A 16,264-nucleotide genomic window follows, 5' to 3' on the forward strand; every position below is an offset into this window, starting at 1 on the left:
GGGAAAATCACTCTCTGAATTGGAAAAGGGACCCTGGGGCCACAGGCACAGGGTCCATGTTTCGTTTTTTTTTTTTTTTCCCTTTGGATAATTGACTCTCGTTGCCTGGTAATTCATCGCTTGCATATGCCAGCTAATTCATCAGGAGGAGAGAAGCTGCCGACCTCACAACCTTGCGTGCCCCGCCGTCCCAAACACACACACACACATTTCATATCTTAACACTTCCCACATCTCAACCTCGCATATATGCATGCACACATATACAAACACACACTCACACACACACACACCATTCAGGGTTGAGTTTAGCCCTCTCCATCACCACCATCACCACCACCACCCCCCACCCGCCCCAAAAGAGCCAGGAGCTTGGAATGAGAGGAGGGAGCAAGCGGCAAGTTAGCGGATGAAAAACCTGAGATGATAGATGGGGCGCATTGTGGCATTATGAATGAATTATACCTCCCAAATACCTTGAGCAGCGCAGACTGTCAGCCTGTATCTATACTAATCTGGGAGAAAATATAGCCGTTTCCACATTAAAGGGGGCCGGCAAAGAACGGGCCGCAGAATTAATTGAGCAATCAGGCCATTAGAGAGAAACATCATACTGAGCCTCGTTTCTGATGTAGCAACATTTATCACTGCTGACCAGGAATCTGCTTCCATTCCTGTATGTGTGGGGCTTTTTTTTCCTTCCTTTCTCTCCCGTTCTCTCTAATGTGGCCCCATCTTCAAACAGATTAGGATTATTGTGACAAGACAAAGGTATCTTTTGTCTTTCTCCATAGCCGTGTCAGTGCCTGCTGCATTTATCACGGTTGTCACACAGTCTTAAGGCTTTCAGCTTGCACACCTTGTCCCATTTTTCTCCCAGCGGTGGGTCCGTGTTACATTTACAAAGAAAAGTACATTATTGGAAAATGTCCCCTGATAAATTGTAGGCCCATCAGATACATGAGCATCTGTTTGCATTTTCTTTTCCCCCTGTCGAGTTCAGTTTTATGTTTATCAGGTGGATCTTGACAAAATATGATTCAGATTTTTCGTTCCTCAAAGTCATGGTGGCATTTTGGGAGACATCAGTACTGTAGGTGCGTAGTGATATTTGAAATATGACATCAAGGTCAACAAATGGACAAAGAAAATAAACAGTGTGTACTGCTTCAAATATTTTTAACAAATACAATAATATCAACTTTGTGTATTAAATGCCACAGATTCATTGATAGTGTCAGTGACTGAAAAAGACAAAAGTCAATGCAATTCTTTTTTTATGCCTAAATGAGAAATTCACATTTCAGATTAATGATACAGGATGACGCTGTATATTACCAAAATGTTTTCCCTTCATCATGAATAATTTGATTAATGGAAGCTAAATTTAGGTGAAATACATCAGTTGTTACTCTATTATTATTATTAGTAGTAGTAGTAGTATTAACCCATTACCTCTTATTCTCAAATAGCATTACTAAGTTGATCAATGCCAGATGTTGGCCATATGCGGTAGATGCAGGTATTTGAATCTGTACATAGCAACACTGGCTGAAGCAGGAGCCTCCTGGCAGCTGTTACTGACGACATGATATCATTATTGTTTCATGCATGCTGTGGTGCTTAAAAGTACTGAAAAGCCCTAGAATTTGTTTTTTAAATGCCGTTTCTTTTGTCCCTCTGGCACAGTGAAGGCAAAGCTCCAATAGTCTGTTAATGTCTGTATCTAGAGGTGATGCGTGTCACTCTGGGTGTCTCTCTGTGTATTTGTGTGCTACAGGTGCGTGTTCACAAAGTAGATCCTTCGAGAGGAATTAAATCAAAATATAAGCAAAGTGAGACGTTCCAGGGCTTTTGGCATTTTTCAGTAAGCACTATGTAAACACTAAGACACTGTATATCTTTCCACTGTTTACAGTAACATGGCCTTTGTTTTAACCCTCTAACATATCTAAATATTGCTCCGTGTGCCAGAAAAAGTCTGAGAACTACAGTCAATGAATCCAGCAGCATGTCTAGTCAGCATGCACCTTCCATCAAAATACTAATAAACACACTCGATAATAATGCACATAATAAGACGTGTCCCCTTACAGCTACTGACTGGACGGGACAGTTGCCTTGGTGATCTAATATCTAACATCTATCTCCCTCTGCTGGACAGATCAGAGAACTGTGCCAAGCTCAGTACAGGCTGCAGACCTGATTGTTCATAATGTTAAATAAAAAAGATCAAATGTTCACAAACGGCTCCACATTGTCTTGAGCACTATCTGTTAAACGAAGTACTCCTCAACTGATTTTCCTCTGTTAAAAGAGTATTTGATTATTATTATTATTATTATTTGTTACTATTTGATTATGTCAGTTGTCTCCCTTTTTTATCTCAGTGACAAATCAGTACACTCACACCCACAGTGAACATGAAGTTAATACGTTACTGACTTTAATTACTTTTTTTATTTATCCATTTATTTGCTAAAAGTTAAATAAAACACAGATTTCTATACAGACCTTCTCTTTCCTGCATATGTGTGATATTCAGAGTACCTGTCTCGATGTTCCTGAAGTTACAGCCAGACTGTAGAGAAACCACAGTGACGCCATGAGGACTGAAGAGAAAGCAAGAAATAGTCCGAGGGCATGGCCCCACCATGGGTACTGGTAGGTGTTGTTGTATCTCAGCAAGAGCAATATGCCCTGTTAAAAACATACACAACTGTTAAATAGAGCTGAAGCCGTGGGAATGGAAGTAACAAAGAAGCCAAATAGTTTACACCTTCATGTATTTATACATATAGATATACACTCTCAAAAAAAATAAATTTGACCAACTCAAAGAAATCAAATTATTTCAACTCAAAATTGAAATATTAAATTGAGTCAACTCAAACAATTTAGATTATATCAACTCAAGAAATTAAATTGAGTCTTTGTGAACGTGGTGACCTTTTGAGGACACCATATCTGCTAGTTAGATAAACAACACAGATAAACACACATATTCACTGTATTCCAAGCCTGTATTTCCTGTGGCTTAAGTACCACTCATCCGGCTGCACCCTAAACAGGATATGCATAGCATGTAGCTGACATTTTTTGCTTCTTCAACAGTGTCTTAACTGTTTAATCTGGAAAGTTTTGGGGTGTTTGTTTTAAAAGGCTCATCTAAAATGGCTGTCACAGTCATCTCAATTCAGTTATATTTCTCAGCAAGTGTAAATTGTGTTCACAGTTGTTTACAGTTCACAGGAAGAGGCTGACTTGATGTAATCTTCCATCTCCACATGTCCCGCCTATGTCTGGCATGACACTTAATATTCACTTTCCTGCACAACATGAGATGATCTTCACGCACTTGCCTTGACCAGTATCCAACCATATCTGCAATTTGGTTTTTGTTCGTAACAATCATAATGAGCAATGACCGCAGTCCGCAGCATCAGAAGAGAGGGCAGTGGGCCAACAAACGAGAGTTCATTTTAGCAGTTGCTGGACAAATCATTGGACTGAGCAATGTTTGGAGATTTCCCTATCTGTGCTTCAAAAATGGTGGAGGTAAGTGCGTGATGGAGATAGTATTCACAGGAAAACTATACTGGCTGATCTATTAATGACGTGTTGTATGAAATATTTCTCAATAGGGGTTTTCCTGGTCCCGTATATTATGTTCTTGTTTACCTGTGGGATCCCTCTCTTCTTTGCGGAGACGTCTTTGGGGCAGTTCAGTCGTGAGGGTGGAATCACATGTTGGAAGAATATATGTCTTCTTGCTAAAGGTTGTTATATTGAAAGTTATTTTTCAGATGTGTAACATTACAACTCAAATGCATTTATTCATGCAATATTTGTAAACCCATGCAGTTTCATGGGAAATCTAACTCAAAATATATTTTTACCATTAGGTTTGGGCTATGGCACCCAAGTGGCTGTTTTTTACTCTTTAGTTCATTACATTGTCATCCTGGCTTGGGCCTTCCTATACCTCTTCTCTTCCTTCAACGTTGAACTCCCATGGGGCAACTGTAACAACACCTGGAACACAGGTACACACAAACAATCTGCAGTAGTTTTCTTCCCACAGAACATAGACAGTCTACATAAAGTAATGGTACAACCTGTGTTTTCAATTACTTCTATAATGGATACATTTGAGATTTTTTTCCAAATATGAATATAGTAGGCTGCGTCGAGCAATACAGACATTTAAATGCAAATGATTTTTCTGTTGTGTTTTTCTCTTTTTAAGATGACTGTTTCGAATATGGGCAGAATTATACCTCAGCTGGCCATGTTGGTAATGCAACATCTTCAGTCAAAGAATTTTGGCAGTAAGTTATGACAAGTAGTCTACAAACAAATCAACACATTGACCAAAGAAAATGCATGTGCAATGTTTTGCAAAACACCACACTATGTTTAATGGCAATGTTTTAAGCCAAACTAGCTGCGTGGCTCGAGAGATGGCAATGTTTGGGTTCATCCATGCACCTTTCAGCCTGTCTGTCCGCCCAACACCTAACGCCCTCTTTTGTAAATAATCATTTGATGGATTGCGAAACACTCTGTTTCCCAGAGAGCACCAGCAAATAGGCAACTGTAAACATGCTGTGTTAACTTGATAATGCACCATGTTAGCAAGTTAATCATCATAGAACATTCCTAATCTTACCATCCTGTGTTCAGGAGAAGAATCTTGGGTTTGTCTAGAGGAATTGAGGAGGTGGGTAGTATCCGCTGGGACCTGGCAGGGTGTCTTCTGCTGAGCTGGATCATCTGTTACTTCTGTGTCTTCAAGGGAATCAAGTGTTCAGGAAAGGTTGGTCAGGCAGCCTGCACTGTAATTTGTTCTTATGCATACACTGTTTCAAGTATTTCAAGGCAAACCTACTTTCCTTCTTGTTGCCAGGTGGTGTATTTCACTGCCACTTTCCCCTACGTGATGATGACTGTGCTGCTGGTCCGAGGACTCACTTTGCCTGGAGCTTTAGATGGTATTATATTTTACCTCTACCCCGACCCAGCACGGCTCACTGATACTCAGGTACAACTGTATTGTCAGCATATACAGCAAATACATTCTTCAGAATAAACGGGAAAACAATATAGATGAACTAAACAAAAAGAGCACAAAATGAACAGCAAAACGGAAATAAAATATATCGGCTATTAACAATTATTTTGTGGATATTTTAGGTGTGGATGGATGCTGGCAGTCAGATTTTAGCCTCATATTCCCTTTGTGCAGGATGTTTACAAGTTTTAGGAAGCTACAACACATATAACAACAACTGCTACAAGTATGGACAACATTTTCTCTATTCTTTATTTGCCATATACATGCATATGTATCTTGTGTTTTCCGCATGGCTTTTAATACAGTGGCCATCCTTGTGTTCGCAGAGACACTTTCTTCCTATGTCTGTTGAACAGTTTAACCAGCTTCGTGGCCGGCTTTGCAGTCTTCTCTGTACTTGGCTTCATGGCAAACAAGCTGAGTGTGGATATTTCTGTAGTGGCTGAGTCAGGTATTGGATTTTTTATTAATCTTTTGGACTGAATTTGTCACTTTAAATTATGGATTTTATTATTTAAGGCATATTATTATTTCTTCAGAATTTTGAGGTGAGATGGTATAAGACAAAGACAGGATGTGGCAAAATGATAAAGGTTGAAGCTTGCCACGCAACAATATAACAAACCTATCATACCAAACAACTTAAATATGCTAAAGAACATGCAGTGGTTTTAAATTCAGTGCAAACACCTGCACATAGGTGAATCAGCTGCGACATAAGAGCCGATCCTATAAGAAGCAGCACAGCCTACAACCTCTATTGTCCAAATATTAAACCTGAGGATTTTACTGCCCTGTGAAATTGCAGGTCCAGGTCTGGCGTTCATTGCCTATCCTAGCGCCATAGCCTTGATGCCTATTCCCCAGCTGTGGGCTTCATTCTTCTTCATCATGATCATCTTGCTTGGAGTTGACAGTCAGGTCAGATTTAGCTCCAAAATTATCTTTAATAGATGGGACTTACAATCTAGGGGCAGAGTAAATATATATTATGTGTTCTGTATATTATATTTCATTTTATTATCCATTTACTAATGTATGTTTGATACAATAACTCTGATGAGTATATTACTTATACTACTTATACAACTACTATAGAACAACGTTTTCTGAAAATGTAATTAAGCTGCGATTTGAACATGACACCATCATGAGAGAAAATTATCTGTGTTATAGTTTGTGTATCTGGAGAGCCTGGTCACATCCATATCAGATATGTTTCCATTCTTCCACACTGGACATAGACGTAAAGTCCTTCTGCTTGCCATCTGTGTTGGATGTTTCCTTGTTGGCCTTCTGATGGTCACTAAGGTGAGGCATTTGTGTATTACTGTATTATTAGTGTGTATAATTAGGCCAGTAAACTAACACAGTGATTTTTCTCATTGTACAGACGATGCTTTTTGTACATCTTTCAATTAATATTTGTTTCCTCTCTCTGTAGGGTGGACTTTATGTATTTCTGCTATTTGACTATTATGCCTCCAACGGAATGCCCCTAATGTTTTTTGCCATTGTTGAGTCTGTCTGTATAGGATGGGTGTATGGTAAGGACATAAATTCTTTAAAATCAAGAATCCCATCAAAGGTTGACACAAAGTTAGTATTTGTTGCACGGCTTTGTACTGTATTGAATTAGATATATATATATATAGTTATTCATGATATTAATACCCAGTGTGGCACCTCTAAGAAGACAGGAAAGACATGACCTAAAACAAATGTCTGTGTCCAAGGTGCTGATCGTTACTATGACAACATTAAGGACATGATTGGCTACCGTCCTCCACCTTATATGAAATATTGCTGGAAATTCATCACACCGGCCGTCTGCACAGTGAGTAAACTATTTGAAATTCCATATTCCAGATAATACGTGAGGAGATGTTAAATGTTTTTTAATTCAAAAGATGTTTTTAACATAATATTTTTGTGGGAATAACACTTAACATACAGATATACTGTAGATAACATTGGTTGCATATTATGCCTCTTCACAGTCCATACTGCTCCTCTCTCTGATCAAGTTTACACCACTCAAGTACAACACCTACCAGTACCCCTGGTGGGGTTATGCGCTTGGGATATTCTTTGCTATCTCCTCAACTCTCTTCATTCCTCTGTGGGTGCTTTACATTGTGGCTGTAACACCCGGCACTCTGAGACAGGTAATGTCTTCGCAAACGTTTAGTCTTCCTCATTCCTGATATAGAATAGTCACATAGAATCGTCACAGTGTGCACGCTGTATTAATGCCTAAGAAAATATGAGTCTGATGAATAAATCACAATTTCTGTTTCCCTCCCCTCCTCACAGAGGCTGAGAGTGTTGTGTTCTCCAACAAACCAGATCAGTGCATCACCAAACAAGACTCACAGTCATGAAGCACACGCAGAGTTGTGTGCTTTGAAAGTGAATGACGGTCCAGCTTTGACGGAGCAGTGCCCGAATGAAAACACTGAGATGTGACGACACAGACGAGACCATGTGAGGCAGCGTGGCAGAAGCCAACAACTACATACAATTGGTGTTATATCTTTATATTTTGTACATATGTCTTTTGTTTGTGTTGCATGACTGTAACTGGAGAAAGGATCCCCTAAATCTACAGAGAGCCGTGTATGAATATAAGTGCACTTATGACATTTTGAGTAAATTGCTAAAATCTCCAGTGATTCATGGGAGGTGTGTATGTTCGTCATTTTTGCAATAAGAATACTTACTTACTTTCACAAAATATCTACACATAAAGGTTTTCATTTATCAAATGTAGATTTTTAAATGTCTAGGTAACATCTGATATTGGTAGAGATGCATACACAATCACCATGGTCTATTTTATAAAAAATGAAAGTGAAAGTGAAAGCATTTTTCAGCACATTCACACGCACTTATTGGCATCTGTATATTTTTGTAAAGGCCCACATATTTTTCATGGGAGTTCCCCACCGATGTCCGTGGCCTCAGTCATAGCCATGTTGACTTTGTCTTGGAATATAAATAAACTGTCCTTTCTGGTATAAATGTCAGGAGGTGTCTTAACTACATCAAACATTTGTCACATCGATGTTTTGTGTTTACTGTAGTTGGAGTTGTGATGATAAGTATTATCCACTGTATTAATTGTATTGTATATTGTATGGAAATGTACTGGTGGTGGCGCTTTAACGCATATGACAATAAATTACTTGAATCCTTGAATCATTACACTGTCCCCTGTTCTTGTTATTTTGTCTAGTCCCTGTACAGTACACGATTATTTGTTGCTCATATGCAGCCTCATGTACATTTGCATATACATATTTATCTATGTATGTGTGCATTAACCTCAATGTTTGTATTGATGGTTGTTCAGAGACTGAATGTGGGTTTACATGTGGTGAAGTAGCAAATGATGAGTTAATAATCAACAAGACTTTAAGGGTGCAATAAGTAGGCAGAGAGAGGAAATAGGTCTTGTGGTTCATGAGTGTGTGTGGACTAGTGCTGCCTCCTACTGGTGGGTCTTGGAACAGATGGGACAATCCTCTGCCACCATGAGGTAAATATATAAATTAAATCAGGTTTAAAAAGTATAAATAATTTACACAACCACAAAGTAAAAATCATATTAAAGTAGTTAATTATATGTAATGGGATAATATGTAATTAAAGTCATGTTAAGCGTCTGTAACAGTGAGTTTTGCAAAGTGATTTGAAGGATTACAAAGAGTCGACTTGGGCCGGTTGTATGTATGTATGAGTCCCAAACAGCAAACTAACAAAGTCTGTGCACAAACAGAGAGTTTTTGTCATGTTTGATGCTCCGTACAATACATTACTGTTACACTGTGTTTGAGTGTGCAGCCATGTCTTTTCTTAGTGAGTTCTGACTGCAGCCACCAAGTGGCAGCAAAACATCCCCTAACATCCACAGCATGGCGTCCTTTCCCTTCCCTGTGACATTTCTTTGTATGAGAGTGGTATGAATGGGACCCTGGAGGGGAAAAAGTGATGTACACATGAATGCATCAATAATTATAATCCAATAATATATACTATTCTGCATAATTAGTACTAAGTATATTTTGATGCTAATACTTATACAAGAATTTTACACTGTGGTATTGCTACTTTTACTTAAATAAAAGATCTAAAGAGTGCTTTATATATCATTTTAAACTGAGTATCTTTGAGCTGTTAAATCCTTGTGATTTCCTAAAAAAGAGCTGCAACAAAACTACCTGAAGAGAAATATAGACTTGTTCACCAGTTACTGAAAAAACAGAGTTCAAACTACTTTATAAATCTGCGATGCCACAATGCAAAATCGCATAAAACTGATTTAAATGTTAATTGTATAAGGGCTCTGTCCGTCATAATATGCTTGTCAGAAACTAGCTGTCTTGATACAGACAGGACAAATAAGTGTATTTAATCTGCTAACATGGCTTTGTCACAAGACACTTTAACCTCCCCCTGATTTCATTCCCTCAAGTGAAACTTGATTTGTGAAACTGTGTTTGTATTAAAGATTGTATTGAGTCCTTACTTTATTTGTGACTGTATTTGTCTCAACACACTTTATAGTTACTGTTTATGGTTGATTCTTCATGCTTATATACATTATAATATATATAGTATAGTATATAGTGTATATATAGTATCATATTTTAAGTTATTTAAAACGTATCTATGCATCTGTAAAGTTGACCCCATCCTATGTTATCTTATATTATTCATGTTCATCATTGTTATGATTAAGTGGTATTCAAATGTAAACCTGAATTAAAACAGCATAAAAAGGGGTGTTTAGTGGAAAAAGAGGCAGCCAGGAAAGATACTGACCTAGTGTTGAACAGAGCCAGCCAGCAGTAGGTGTGTTACAGCAGTTTGGTTACCTTGGATCCATGCTCCCTGTCTTACCCGCGCCAGTCCTTTGGATCTCGCGCGCGGTTTCGGTGGGCTTTCGCACGCTACACAGCGGACCAATCAGAGGGCAGTTCCCCCCAGAAGCGTCCCGTTGCCATGCAGTTGTCCTGAAACCTGCCCCGTCCTGTCCGGCAGCGAGGGTGAGTTCTGCAACAAGCTGTTCATTCATCACTTTATTTGACGCTCTGTGTAAACAGAGATTCATTCACTTGGAGCGACATATTTCAAATGTAGGTTCCTGTTTATTGTCAGGCTGTTTACATTGCCAGAAAACATTATGGCAGTCAAATTAGTTGTGTCTTTGTGCAAGGTTTGTGGATATTTAGATGTTCACTAGTAGAATCAACGTTACAGCTGAGCACAAGTTATTATAACATGGCATAACAAGGATACACTTATTTTAGTCTAAATGTTAGGGGCCAGCAGGCAGCTGCAGTTACGGTAGTAACCCGGTTGGAGACAGACACGCCTGTTGCTGTGTGTCTCTCCAATCCCACTTGAGAGCACACCCGAAAAATTAGCATACGACCAATGATCACAGCTATGCAAATATTCGCCTGACTTTCATTGTCCCGGACAGTTTTAATGTGAAGTTGCCAGATTTATCTCTCAGTTGCAGCATAGTGGACCGAAGATAAAGTGTGCGTGTAGTCGAGAAGATACCAGGATAACTCGCCACTACTATACTCTTTGCTCTAAAAGTGGATTTGGATTTTATGTACAACATGACATTTGAGGAACTAAGCGGGGATTATTCTCAAGAAAGGTAATTAATATGGATTATGACTACATTTATTCTAATGTAAAGTCGACGCATATGTAATGTTACCGGCGTCAACCTGCTACGCTGGTTATCGCCAGCATATAATTGTTTGTGTGCAGCAACATTACATGCAATAAATAGAGTAATGCACGTTAAAGGTCATTTCAAAAGCTATTCCTATTCTAACAACTAACTCACAGCTGGTGGCAGATGTTAATATACAATATTTGACCGGCTAACTGTTCGGCTGTTGAGACCATGTCGCGAGACGGTCTCCACTTTTCATAAACTAGCTAACACGACGCTGGTTAAAGGTGAACAAAGCTTATCAAAATAATTGACATGGCAGTCTTAAATATGCCGTTTCACTTTCTCGCAGCTGTCAAAACGATTTCAACCGCAAAATTGATAACAGTTAACTTTTTACGGGGCGAAAAACCAACTTGTGCACATCTGCTTGATACGACGCCGGGTGGTTAGCTAGCAGTCCAGCTAACGGTAGCCAGAAGAAGGACGTAACGTTAGGAAAGTTTTTGTGGTGCTGTTGTAACCATGTTAACGTCAAATGATTTGTCTCTGTGTTGCAGAATGGATTCAGTGGCGAAAGCTTTGGAAGAAGTCCTCACCTCTGCGTTACCACAGGGCTGCATTACAGTCGGAGTGTACGAGGCTGCCAAATCACTCAATGTGTAAGTACAAGGTTATGTGGCTGACACAAAGTCACTGACCTACTGACAGCAGTTGGAGAGCACTCACACATCCTCTAACACACATATACACTGCAGGACATACGCTTTGTTGAAATATAAATAGACTAAGAGCATGCATTTTCTCTTCCTCCCCTCCTCAGAGACCCTGATAATGTGGTTTTGTGCATCCTGGCCACGGATGACGAAGATGTGATAGATGTGGCCCTGCAGATCCACTTTACCCTCATTCAGGCTTTCTGCTGCGAGAATGACATCAACATCCTGCGAGTCAACAACACCCGGCGCCTGGCAGAAATACTGGGTGGAGGAGCAAGTGGGAAACAGAGCGGGGGTGAACCTATGGACCTACACTGTGTCCTGGTCACTGTAAGTATCATTTTATCGTCGGTCTACATGTTTTGTACCTATTGCATGAATCTTGTAATGTTGTGAGTTTATACCAGATGTTGTGACATGCGCATGAGTGAAACTCATATTCAAGGGAGAACTTGCCAGAACTTGTTCTTGTGCATTTGGTAAACATGCGTTATGACTCCTTCCTCATACGACTTCTTGGGAATTTCAGTAGAGGGAAATGCCTTGTTTTTGCACATACGCAGGGACTATTTGCAACTTACTGCAATGTAAATCATATATATGCATTAATGTCATTATTCTGTTTTTATTCATATTTTCAGAGCCCACATTCTACATCATGGAAGGACCCTGCTTTGAGCAAAGTGAACCGATTCTGCAGAGAGAGCCGCTGTATGGACCAGTGGGTACCCATCATCAACCTGCCTGAACGATGAACTTTTACCTGCAAAAACCTGTGAAAAGGACTCTTATCTGCACAGGAGGAGTGGTGTGAACCCTGATGGACACATTACCACCCGATCAAATTCCAAAGCACTGCTGACAGGGGGGAAAGAAAAATTCGGAGGAAAAAACCCCCCCTGCTGTCTACATGGGGTGTATTTAAAAGAGAATAAAAGAGCTGGGGAATGGATTTCCACTTTGGACAGGACTGTTTGGAGTTGCGTCTGTCAGCCTCGGCAGCCAAGAAGAGATGGCGAGGCACTTGTATCGTCATGGGGTGGAAATTCAAAAAAGCATGTGTGTGCTTTTTAATGTGAAGCCGGACACTGTACAGAAGGATTATATCATGTATGTTTGGTAAAGCCTCTGTGACGAGACAGAGAAGTGGGGAGGAACCAGAAAATGGAGCTGTTGAGTGGACCAAGGCCTCGGCCTCTCTCTGCAGAAACAAAGCACTTGTTGAAACACTGGACCTTTTTGCAATTTCACTTATTTGATTTAAATTGTTAATGTTGGCGTTGCTATTGTCAAAATTTAAAAAGGGAAGGGCTACACATCCAGTGAAGACATTCTGTGTATTTAGTGTTTCCTATGCCAGCTGGTTTTTTGCCACAAGTAAAATAATTCATTTGTTACAATTTAAGTTATTTCTAATGATATTTAAGTGTATTTATGTTTCATTTTTTACCTTAACTATTTGCAAAATCTGAATACATATGTATTGCTGTCAATAAAAAAAAAAAGTATTTTTTTGGAGCCAGAACTGCACGTGTTTTTCTTTTTTCATTTCTGGAAAATTTAGCAAAGCCGAGCTGAATTCTGACCTTTAGCGGTTGTAAAGAGGAGTCACGTGCAGATCACAGGGGTCATGTCGGCCTCTGTGGCCTCAGTGCCATCTCTGAGCTGAAGAGAACAATAATCCTCAGCGCTCTCTCTGCACAGGCTTCTGCCTCGGTCAGCAGGACCATGTTCATTCATCCAAACAGGTCCCCTTTTCACCGATTTCCCAGTGATTTGTTGGACGGTTTAGTTTTCGTTTTCACCAGGTGACTTCCTAGAGTCATGTGACAGCTTGGAGCATGTGACAACTGCACACATGCTGCACAGTTAAAGAGGGAATATGGATACAATACCTGTATTTAACATGTTGCATTAGACAAAATATTCATAATAGAAGTGTATCATCGAGGCAGCGAGGTTACATCAGGTGTTTTCATGCAATTTGCATCGCTGTCATACTACTCATATGTGGTGCAGCTCGCTGAAGAGCACATGAGTGGAGCTGCTTGGAAAATTTTGTAAAGGAGGCATTGGCATGCAATCTGTTGTGCAAGCCGGTCTGAGCTCCTCCCTCCACTCCCCCGCTCCTTTCCTTTTCCAACTGTGTCACACACACACACACACACGCAGGTGATCTCTCTGGAGCTGAATGTCGGTGATGTCACTGGGTTGATGTCAGGCGGGCAATCCCCTCTGAAAACTGCAGTGTCATGATCACGAGAAGACAGAAGACAGAGGCTGTCCTTGAGTTGCATAACCCAGTTCATCTTTTCATGTGAGAGATATCATGTGACGGTATCTAATATTGCTAAATTACATGCTTTATAAAATCTGGCAGATGACATCAGTAATAGAAGCAGTTGTACAACATAGCACCATTTATTTTTACTGTGCCCTCCGTCGTTATTTAATGTAGTTGTTTCATTGTCATCATTATCATTTTGTGTTACTCTAGCCACAGTACATTTGCATTTGGGGTTTCTTTAGGGGCTCAGGTTTCCTCCAAAGACATGCAGGTGAGGTGAAGCCGAAACTTAAAACCCTGAACAGTTAAAGCAAGACTAAAAAATGGATGGACGGAGGGTCACAGCAACGTGCTGGCTACAAAGCAGCACCCCAGGACCTGGTAAAGATTCGGTGTCTTACTCGGTGACACTTGAGCAGGCTGGTCTCCCTACTCACTACATTACCCAGACGCCTCAGACATTACTATTAATGAAAGTTAAAGTTAAAGTGAACTTAAAGGCAAACAAAATATATTTGCTGTCTATTTCTCTGCCATAACTATATTAAACATAGGTTTATTAGGTATACTGTATGAGGTCCACATGCATGCCTTCATGTAGCACACAGGCTGTACTAATGAAGTCTAATTAAGGATGCACAGTAGTTAAAACACATATGAATACATTATGATGTAAAAATGTTGAAACAGCTAATGCCTGGTACCTGAATCAAGGTGTTCCCCTGCCCTACAAAAAGCTTCCAGGCTCCGGTGGTTTCAGTTGGCACTGTGTGAAAGGTTGTCTGGCGCGTGACTGCAGGGAGTGACGCCGACTGATGTAATGTGGCATTGTTGTGATCACAGGGAAAAGGTTATTTTAAGATCGGAGCGGTGGATGGCTGATGTAAGTGTTATAATGCAACTTTGGCCTTCCAGAGAAGCCAGTCCACAAAAGGTTGAGGTTTGCACGCCGTCATTGGTGCCTGCTGTGTGGGCCAAAGTTCAGGGGCAGCTTTATCTATGTGTTTCTAAAATAGAGCAGGATTTTATGATCTGATAAGTCACGGTGCACTTTGAATTGTTATATACAGTGCAACCTGGGGAACATATTGAACAACATGAGCCTGTGGTATAATGTATCTACTATTGTATTATACTCACTCATTGTGCCAAAGATTAAGAACATACAGAAATCAATGCACTAATCTTGGTGTAAGGGAACAGGTAACGTCAGCTTAAGATAACAGTATTGGGGAATAAAGAGGAAATCCACCGTAAAATAGAAGTTATACTGTGCGTAACAATTTTGATATTCAACAAGGAGACATCTCTCTGACTAAGCTGCAAACCAAAGATAGACGATAGATAGATGATTTATTTTCCTCCATTAGAGGAAATTTGTTTCTACAACCTGTACACACATATGAACAATAACTAACAGCAGCCATACTACAACGTAAAAATACTCTATAAATGTTAAGTAAAAGTACATAAGTATTAGCACCTTTCACAGTGTTACACCACGGAGCGGCCAAGGCCACAAAAGTTGATATTTTATCGCTGATGCTAACATAAACTATAAGTTACTAACGTAAAATTCTTAAATCCCAGCATAGCTTTGCACAACTCTAACCTGAATACATCTAATCAGCCCAATCAAAAGCATAATCTTACTGCATACCTTAGTGGGTATGCAGCCGAGCCTTTCATGTAGACAGTAATGCATCATGTTTTATAAGTTGATCATGTCTTTTAAATGTAAAATCTAAGTAACTGGTCGCTATGGCCTTAAAATACATGTAGTGAAGTAAAGAGTGCAATATTTGCCTCTGAAATGTGAAGTAGACGTATAAAGTAGCATGAATGGGAAAGACAAGTACAGTATAAGTACAATACTTGAGTAAATTGTGTCCTGTTTGGATGATATAAATTAGATGTGCGATTGGGAATCTGTGGGATTGTCAAACAGAGTTAAAATGGGCTCACCAACCTACCAGAGGAAAAGAGGTGCCACTGCAGTCCGCTCTGTCAGCCCACACCCTCCACCCTCACCGTCACCCTCGCCCCCCCCTCCTCCCTCCCCTTCCTCTCCCCCACATCAGCACATTCCTACACACTGACACTGTAACTGCCAGGGCAGATTTTCACAGAGAGGCACATGGTCAGTGAGCCGGCCTGCCAGCCGCTGGCCATATGCCCCCCTGTGATTCTCACATTGCTGCACAATGACAAACTGGGATTACTGCAGAGGCTGTGCGCCGGTGGGGGGACATGCTTCAGGCCTTCAGGGGCATTCATGCTTACAGAGAATATCCAGGCAGTCTGTGTCATATTCGTGCATAACAGGAATACCTCTACAGGGTTCTTTTTGGTTATAAAGTCAGCTAAAAAGCATGCATTATAATTTATATTCACTGTGTGTTGTATATTTGGCACCCAATGAAGGTGTTCTTCAGTCTACACAATACTAATGCACCTGGCTTTCCCTGCAGTGACATTTT

General features: G+C 40.1%; 2 protein-coding genes across 2 annotated transcripts; both read left to right on the plus strand.

The window, feature by feature from the left end:
* The first annotated feature begins 3,401 nt into the window (after positions 1-3,401).
* LOC139297119 (sodium- and chloride-dependent GABA transporter 2-like) lies at positions 3,402-8,284 on the plus strand. Its single transcript, XM_070919710.1, has 14 exons — positions 3,402-3,558; positions 3,645-3,779; positions 3,906-4,046; positions 4,250-4,331; positions 4,687-4,819; positions 4,910-5,044; positions 5,197-5,300; positions 5,404-5,528; positions 5,886-5,998; positions 6,254-6,388; positions 6,522-6,624; positions 6,814-6,914; positions 7,078-7,245; positions 7,394-8,284. Exons 1-14 carry the CDS (start codon positions 3,417-3,419, stop codon positions 7,544-7,546), a joined length of 1,770 nt encoding a protein of 589 aa, XP_070775811.1. The 5' UTR covers positions 3,402-3,416; the 3' UTR covers positions 7,547-8,284.
* A 2,328-nt stretch (positions 8,285-10,612) lies between these two features.
* On the plus strand, positions 10,613-13,015 carry gadd45aa (growth arrest and DNA-damage-inducible, alpha, a). The gene is made up of 4 exons (XM_070918261.1): positions 10,613-10,754; positions 11,339-11,440; positions 11,602-11,827; positions 12,139-13,015. Exons 1-4 carry the CDS (start codon positions 10,705-10,707, stop codon positions 12,250-12,252), a joined length of 492 nt encoding a protein of 163 aa, XP_070774362.1. The 5' UTR covers positions 10,613-10,704; the 3' UTR covers positions 12,253-13,015.
* The last annotated feature ends 3,249 nt before the right edge of the window (positions 13,016-16,264 follow it).

The sequence above is a fragment of the Enoplosus armatus genome, chromosome 14, assembly GCF_043641665.1.
Source record: "Enoplosus armatus isolate fEnoArm2 chromosome 14, fEnoArm2.hap1, whole genome shotgun sequence".
NCBI lineage: Eukaryota > Metazoa > Chordata > Actinopteri > Centrarchiformes > Enoplosidae > Enoplosus > Enoplosus armatus.

Excerpts from the sequence above, each read along its gene's own strand:
- gadd45aa (XM_070918261.1), top strand. The coding sequence starts at position 10,705 with ATGTACAACATGACATTTGAGGAACTAAGCGGGGATTATTCTCAAGAA. Across the intron at positions 11,441-11,601 it reads GCTGCCAAATCACTCAATGT|AGACCCTGATAATGTGGTTT; the intron begins GTAAGTACAAGG and ends TCCCCTCCTCAG. Across the intron at positions 11,828-12,138 it reads TACACTGTGTCCTGGTCACT|AGCCCACATTCTACATCATG; the intron begins GTAAGTATCATT and ends TCATATTTTCAG.
- LOC139297119 (XM_070919710.1), top strand. The coding sequence starts at position 3,417 with ATGAGCAATGACCGCAGTCCGCAGCATCAGAAGAGAGGGCAGTGGGCC. Across the intron at positions 3,559-3,644 it reads GTGCTTCAAAAATGGTGGAG|GGGTTTTCCTGGTCCCGTAT; the intron begins GTAAGTGCGTGA and ends ATTTCTCAATAG. Across the intron at positions 6,389-6,521 it reads GCCTTCTGATGGTCACTAAG|GGTGGACTTTATGTATTTCT; the intron begins GTGAGGCATTTG and ends CTCTCTCTGTAG.